General features: G+C 51.9%; 1 protein-coding gene across 3 annotated transcripts; it reads left to right on the top strand.

Annotated features, from left to right (window-relative positions):
- The first annotated feature begins 1198 nt into the window (after nt 1-1198).
- LOC110568605 (putative protein T-ENOL) lies at nt 1199-2878 on the top strand. 3 transcript variants are annotated; one of them, XM_021672352.2, is made up of 4 exons: nt 1199-1417; nt 1758-1905; nt 2191-2224; nt 2416-2878. In XM_021672352.2, exons 1-4 carry the CDS (start codon nt 1361-1363, stop codon nt 2507-2509), a joined length of 333 nt encoding a protein of 110 aa, XP_021528027.1. In that variant the 5' UTR covers nt 1199-1360; the 3' UTR covers nt 2510-2878. The 3 variants fall into 3 exon arrangements, 2 of the variants coding, with proteins under 2 accessions (XP_021528027.1, XP_021528026.1); XM_021672351.2 differs by having other exon boundaries at nt 1199-1422; XR_010337431.1 differs by having other exon boundaries at nt 1199-1422; nt 1758-2318.
- The last annotated feature ends 4644 nt before the right edge of the window (nt 2879-7522 follow it).

Genomic DNA, 7522 nt, shown 5'->3' with positions numbered 1-7522 from the left:
ATAAACCGAGCCACTTGCGCCCTGGACCCCTCCGCCCTCGCCCAGCCCCAGATGCTGAAGCCCGCAGCAGTCGGGAGCACGGGCCGGCCCCAAGGCGAGCCGGGAGCAGGGGGCGCGTGCAGCCCGCCCTTCTGACCCGCAGCCCCCTAGCCTCCGCCCGCCCCGCAGACGCTCCCGCCTCCAGCTGCGGTCACCGCTGCTCCAGATGCGCGGGGCTTCCGGGAACCTCCTCCTCCGGACCAGTCGTTGCAAAATTGGAGAGAGGAAAAAAAGGCTTTAAAAAATAGTTGCGGCCCCTTTAAGACCTGTCTGCTTCCTCTTCCCTTTCCTCCCTCCGCCCCTCTCCCTTGGCTCGTACCAAAACGCAGAGGGGGAGAGGGAGGAAGGAATTATCGACGTCGAGCAAAGGTAGGGGTGGAAAAGGAAAGAGCAAAAGAGAAGAAGGCCGAATAAAAATCTCTGATTTTCTTTTGCGGAAGATGTAACTTCCTGAGACAAAGATAAAGCGATAAAATTCCTCCCTCCTGAGTCTTTGCACCCCCGAGATGTTGGGAGTTTTGGTGCAGCCCGCACTTTTCTCCCCGCCCCCTAAGTCTTCTGCTGCCTTTGCTCTCTCAGGCTCCAGGCGGCTAGAGAGGCTCTAGATCGCCCTGCAGCCGGGTTGCTTCTCGCTTGCCCCTTGTGGTGGGAGGATTAGGTCGCAGGCTCCACCCCTACGTCATCCTCTCAAGCTTCTCAATCCTCTGGTGTTTGGGGTCACTGCCCCCAAGGAAGCACCTGGAGGGGTATGGAGGGGAGGCTGGAGGACCAAACCGGGCGCGCTAGGAAACGTCTCTGTCTTTAGTTCTAGAACCCCTGATCTCCTAGCAACGAGGCTGCAGAACCTCCGCAGATCCCGAGGGTTTATAGCGGCCGGTAGCAACACGGAGCCGGCTCCCCCTTTTCCAGCCTTCCTCCCCATCTCCCATTCCCTGTCCTCCGCGATCTATACCAGAGGTCCTTAGGCCTCCCCGTCTCCCCTTCTGCCGAGTAGCCCAAGGTTTCCACCCATCTGCCAGGTCTGGGGCGGCAAGTTGGCTGCCTTGGCTTGGGAAAGGGCTTGGGAGGGAAGAAGGAAGGCGAGGCCCCACCGGGCGAAGGGGTTGGGGGGTGTGGGAGGTCCCCCTCTCTCCTGAAGATATAAGGCAACATTATTTTTTCTTGAGAGAGGGAATGCAGCGGGATGTTTCCTCTAAAGGCCTTGTTTAAACCTGGGCCCGGGGAATGGTGGTGGGCTGGGTTCTGGGGAAAGCGGGCCGGTTTCTCAGGCCAATACAGGCCTCCACTGTTCCCAGGGGGATGGCGTCCACTCTGATGGGGAATGACGGGGAGAAGAAGGACAGCTGGCCGTTTCAAGCTGCACCCTCCTCGAGAGAAGGTCTGGTGAGCGCTGCAGGGGACAGTGGAGGTGGGAGTGTAAGGAAGTGAAGGCCTCCCAGGCAGAGGAGCCCGTCCCAGGTCTGAGCCGTTAGCCTTGAGATTCTAGCCTCAACGCTGAGCCCTGAAGCCCAGACCCATAGCCCTCAGCACTAGGCCCTGTCTCTGCAACAACCCCCCATCCACCTCCCCCAGATCCAGAGCCTTCTAGCTAAATCTCAAGGCCCAATACTCCAAGACCAAGCTCCTTGGACCCAGAGGCCCCAGCCTGGGAGCTCCCACATCCAACACTCCCATATGGGAGCTCCCGGGCTGAACCCCTCCGCCTTTTCCTTTCCCAGGCTTCGTTGTCTAGTTCTGAGGAATACCTGTCCCGGATCAGTGCAGAACTCACGGAGGAGGCTTTATTTATGGCTTGCTGCCCTTTGAACCCTGTGCCCATCAAAAAAAAGCAGACACAAGACCAAGCGACTCAGATATCCACACGCGGTAACCCCTGCCTCAGGATCACTGTCTATAGAACGCCGCCCCCTCCCCCCATGCCTGGTTCCAGTCCCTGAGCCCTCCAGCCCCTAGCTGAGCCCTCCAGGAATCTGTGCCCATCTCGCCCCTCTCACAGCCAGCTCTAGGACCTGCAAAGCGCCCCCTGACCCGATAACCCAGTGCCCACTCCTCACTACTGGCCGAGAATCCTCTTAGCCCCATCTGCCCTGGCCACATTCTCTTCCTGGTCATGGGGATGGTCCTTTCTTTGACTGGGGTCTCTATTTCCAGCATTCTTCACCAAGACCCGAAGCACAGACACCCGGTGAGTGAGGCTTCAAGGGAGATGCTCTTTGTCCAGGGAGAGAAATGAGGAGCCTGGAGGGGAGAGAGTGGGGGTTTCACAACATCCCAGCAGGGTAGGGAGATTTTTGAACTGTGTACTTCCATTCTCTTCTGCCCTGATCCTCAAATTCAGAATTCTCAGCCCTCTCCTTTCTCTTCCACCATCTCCAGCTCTGACAGAAGCTGTACCCGCACCAAGTCACACCTCCTGCCGGCCCCTCGCGAAAAGGTACATGCAGCATCTGTAGATGACAAGGCTACTTGATATTAACCAAACCTTTTGAGTTTGCACTATATGCTGGGCCCTGTCTTAGGTGCTTGGGACACAAAAATGAATGATACAGTCTCAGCCCTTGAAGAGGTCACACTTCAGTGTGGGGACAGACAAGGAAATGGCCAATTACAATACAGTATGGATAAGTTTCCATAATAGAAATGGAAGCAGTGAGATTGTACTCTTATACCAGCCTTGATTTGGATAGGACTGAAAGGAGCCATGGAGCTTCTTGAAGGAGGTAGCACCTAAAGAAATCATTTTCTGCCGGGTGCGGTAGGTCACACTTGCAGTCCCAGCACTTTGAGTTCCAGCACTTTGAGAGGCCGAGGTGGGTGGACCATGAGGTCAGGAGTTCAAGAGCAGCCTAGCCAACTTGGTAAAACCCCGTCTCTACTAAAAATACAAAAGTTAGCTGGTGTGGTGGTGCGTGCCTGTAATTCCAGCTACTCGGGAGGCTGAGGCAGGAGAATCACTTGAACCCGGGAGGCGGAGGTTGCAGTGAGTCGAGATCGTGCCACTGCATTACAGCTTGGGCTGCGGAGTGAGACTCTGTCTCAAAAAAATAAAATAAAATAAAAATTAAGCACTTACTATGTGCCAGCACTGCTTGAGGGCTGGGGTGTTGCTGTGAGCAAAACAGAGTTCCTGCTATCGAGGTTTAAAAAATTAGCCGGGCATTCAGCAATCCCATTACTGGGTATACATCCATAGGATTATAAATCGTTCTATTATAAAGACACATGCACACGTATGTTCATTGCGGCACTGTTTATAATAGCAAAGACCTGGAACCAACCCAAATGCCCATCGTTGATAGACTGGACAACGAAAATGTGGCACATATACACCATAAAATACTATGCAACCATAAAAAAATGATGAGTTCGTGTCCTTTGTAGGGACATGGATGAATCTGGAAACCATCATTCTTAGCAAACTGACACTAGAACAGAAAATCAAACACCGCATGTTCTCACTCATAGGCGGGTGTTGAACAATGAGAACACATGGACATGGGGAGGGGAGCATCACACACTGGGGTCTGTTGCGGTGGAATAGGGGAGGGACAGCAGGAGGTAGGGAGGTTGGGGAGGGATAACATGGGGAGAAATGCCAGATACAGGTGGCAGGGGGATGGAGGCAGCAAACCACATTGCCATGTATGTACCTATTCAACTATCCTGCATGTTTTGCACATGTACCCCAGAACCTAAAGTGCAATAAAAAATATATATTAAAAAAAAATTAGCCAGGCATGGTGGTGCACAGCTGTGGTCCCAGCTACTCCGGAGGCTGAGGTGGGAGGATCACTGGAGCCCAGGAGGTTGAGGCTGCAGGAAGATATGATTGTGCCACTGCACTCTAGCCTGGCTGACAGAGGGAGACCCTGTCTCGAGAAAAATGAAAAAGACATGAGCCTTGGGTCTAAAGAGTGAAAAGGCTCTTGTCTCTTTCATGGAGCTCTTCCTAACTACCTGTTTGGAAGATGAGCCCGCCCCTCTTTGATGCTCCTGGCCTCTCATGCTTCCTCCTTTTATCCCTAGAACATGCCTCAAAACTCCTCTTTTGCTACTCGTTAACCACTTCCGTTTGCGGGGATCTCGTGGTCATAAGCAGTATCATCCTGAAGCTGTCAAAGTTTTCTGGATTCATCACCGGACCCTCCAGCCTCAGCCAGCAAGGACACCAGGAATGAAAGGCTTTGATAAAGAGACAGGGATTCTCCCCTCCCCCAGCTCATGCAGTGCTCCGGTGTGGTTTCTCTGGGGTAGAGGTGCATAAGGGTCCTTTTTTTTTTGCTGGATGTGGATGCTGGATGCAGGCATATGATTGGAGTGTTGTTGTTTTTTTTAATTGGTGGCTGGGTTCGGTGGCTCACACCTGTAATCCCAGCACTTTGGGAGGCCGAGACAGGTGGCTCACAAGCTCAGGAATTTGAGACCGTCTTGGCCAATATGGTGAAACCCCGTCTTTACCAAAAATACAAAAAATGAGCCTAATGTGGTGGTACGCACCTAAAATCCCAGCCACTCAGGAGGCTGAGGCAAGAGAATCACTTGAACTTGGGAGGCAGAGGCTGCAGTGAGCTGAGATTGCACTACTGCATTCCAGCCTGGGACAACAAAGAGAGACTCTATATCAGAAAAAAAAATTGGAGGCCGAGGCGGGCGGATCACGAGGTCAAAAGATCGAGACCATCCTGGCCAACATAGTGAAACCCTGTCTCCACTAAAATACAAAAATTAGCTGGATATGGTGGCACGCACCTGTAGTCCCAGCTACTCAGGAGGCTGAGGCAGGAGAATTGCTTGAACCCGGGAGGAAGAGGTTGCAGTGAGCCGAGATCGCACCACTGCACTCCAGCCTGGCGCCTGGCAACAGAGTGAGACTTGTCTCAAAAAAAAAAAAAAAAAATTTGTGGAGACAGGGTCTCATTGTGTTGCCCAGACTGGTCTTGAACTCCTGGCCTCAAATGATCCTCCTGCTTCGGCTTTCCAAAGTGCTGGGATTACTGGTGTGAACCACCATGCCCGGCCTGTTGACACAGATGAGCTTATGGGTCCAAATCCAGCCTCCTGGCCACACTCCAGCACCTCAAGGTCTAGGCCTGTGGCATCTGACAGGACTCCTCTCGCCACCACTGTTGGGGCTGGGGGCGCTGAGCTATGGTCTCTCCCATCTGAGCTTTAGGCTTCATGCCTATGAGAACACACCACACCCATTACTAGCCAGTAGGCTTCGTGCAGTTTGCATTTGGCAATGCAGATGCTTAATTCATTTTAGCATTTAGTATTTGCATTGCTAAATGCAAACTGCGCTGTTTGGCCATTTTTTGGAGCCTCCTGAGGAAGTCAATTCCCATCTCTGAGCCTTAGTTTCCTTATCTGAAAAATGGGATTAATAAATGATCCCTGTCCCATAGGGTCCTTTGAAGAGTTAAAGACATAATGCAGTCAGACATGGTGGCTCATGCCTGTCATCCCAGGGACACACCGGACAGTGAGGCAGGAGAATCATTTGAGGCCAGGAGTTCAAGACCAGCTTGGGTAACAGAGTGAGCTCCATCTCTATAAAAGTAAACAAGCTAGCTAGGTGTGGTGGAGCACACCTGTAATCCCAGCTGCTCAGGAGGCTAAGACTGGAGGATCACTTGAGCCTAGGAGGTTGAGGCTGCAGTGAGCTATGATGGTGCCACTGTACTCCAGCCTGCACAACAGAGACATGGTCTCTAAAGAAAAGAACAACATAGGCCAGATGCGGTGGTTCACGCCTGAAATCCCAGCACTTTGGGAGGCCGAGGTGGGCAGATCACTTGAGGTCAGGAGTTCGAAACCAGCCTGGCCAACATAGTGAAGCCCCATCTCTACTAAAAATACAAAAATTAGCTGGGCATTGTGGCGAGCGCCTGTAATCCCAGCTACTCGAGAGGCTGAGGCAGGAAAATTACTTGAACCCAGGAGGTGGAGGTTGCAGTGAACCGAGATCATGCCATTGCACTCCAGCCTGGGTGACAAGAGCAAAACTCCATCTCAAAAAATAATTTTTAAAAAATTACATAGGCTGGGTGTGGTGGCTCACACCCGTAATCCCAGCACTTTGAGAGGCCAAGACAGGTGGATCACGTGAGGTCACAAGTTTGAGACCAGACAGGCCAATATGGGGAAACCCTGTCTCTACTAAAAATACAAAAATTAGCCAGGTGTGGTGGCGCATGCCTGTAATCCTAGCTACTCGGGAGGCTGAGGCAGGAGAATTGCTTGAACCCAGGAAACGGAAGTTGCAGTGAGCCGAGACGGAGCCACTGCACTCCAGCCTGGGCGACAGAGCAAGATCTTGTCTCAAAAAAAAAATTTTTTTTTAATTACATAAAATTTAGTTAATTTGGAGAAAAACTCTTTAGACAAACAGGCTATAAATTCCTGATAATGTTCAAAAATAGATATAGTGGGCCGGGCGTGGTGGCTTAAGGCGGGAGGATCACCTGAGGTTGGGAGTTCAAGACCAGTCTGACCAACATGGAGAAACCTCATCTCTACTAAAAATGCAAAATTATCTGGGCATGGTGATGCATGCCTGTAATCCCAGCTACTCGGGAGGCTGAGGCAGGAGAATCTCTTGAACCCAGGAGGCGGAGGTTGCAGTGAGCCAAGATCTCGCCATTGCACTCCAGCCTGGGCAACAAGAGCAAAACTCCGTCTCAAAAAAAAAAAAAGTGGAAAAGGACACCCCCAAGGATATAAAGCTCAAATTGGTATATGGGTCACAGATACGCCTAAAATGCTAAAAAGATTGGGGTGGCGGGGAAGAAATGGTGTACTTGAATGGATACAAAAATTCTCAAAGGGGGTTGAATTTTAAGCAAACTGGTCATAAAACAAATTGAAAAGCCAGGTTTGGTGGCTAATGCCTGTAATCCCAGAACTTCGGTAAGCCAAGGAAGGATTGCTTGAGGCTAGGGGTTTGAGAGCAGCCTGGGCAACAAAGCAAGATCTCATTTCTACAAAAAATTTAAAAATTAGGCAGGCACAGTGGCTTGCACCTGTAGTCCCAGCTACTCAGGATACTGAGGCGGGAGGATAAGTTTGAGGGTGCAGTGAGCTGTGACCCCACCACTGCACTGCAGCCTGGCTGGCAGAGCTAGGCCCTGTTTCTAAAAAGAAAGAAATTGAAAGCTATTTGCCTCCTGCCCAGCAGTAAGAGAAGAGGAGTGGCTCCTGTCAATTCTCTCCCAGCTGGAAGAGGCTGACAAGGTCAAGGCCTGGTGGAGAGGCCGCTGTGGCCCAGAGTGGGGCTGGTGGCAGGGAGGGCTTCACAGAGGCTGAGCTTACAGCCAGGCTTTTTGACCCCAGGCCAGGCCCCCACCCCCGGACACTGCCCTCTGCCCACTTTTACATTTCCCTCTTTTTTTCAAATTGTTCCCCTTTCCCCAGCCCTCTCTCCAGAGAGGAGGTCACCGAGCGCTCGGTGACCACTTTCCCACACCCCACCGGCCCAATTACA

Source organism: Aotus nancymaae, unplaced genomic scaffold, assembly GCF_030222135.1.
Source record: "Aotus nancymaae isolate 86718 unplaced genomic scaffold, 86718_ANA_hifiasm-v0.15.2.pri h1tg000049l, whole genome shotgun sequence".
In the NCBI taxonomy this organism is placed as follows: domain Eukaryota; kingdom Metazoa; phylum Chordata; class Mammalia; order Primates; family Aotidae; genus Aotus; species Aotus nancymaae.
The sequence above is the reverse complement of the archived record's forward strand: the minus strand, read 5'-3'. Positions and strand labels throughout refer to the sequence as shown.

Bases quoted from the DNA above. Each gene is read 5' to 3' on its own strand.
- LOC110568605 (XM_021672351.2), top strand. From the start codon at position 1,264: ATGGTGGTGGGCTGGGTTCTGGGGAAAGCGGGCCGGTTTCTCAGGCCA. The intron at 1,906-2,190 runs GTAACCCCTGCC...CTCTATTTCCAG, and splicing joins GACTCAGATATCCACACGCG to CATTCTTCACCAAGACCCGA. The intron at 2,225-2,415 runs GTGAGTGAGGCT...CACCATCTCCAG, and splicing joins ACCCGAAGCACAGACACCCG to CTCTGACAGAAGCTGTACCC.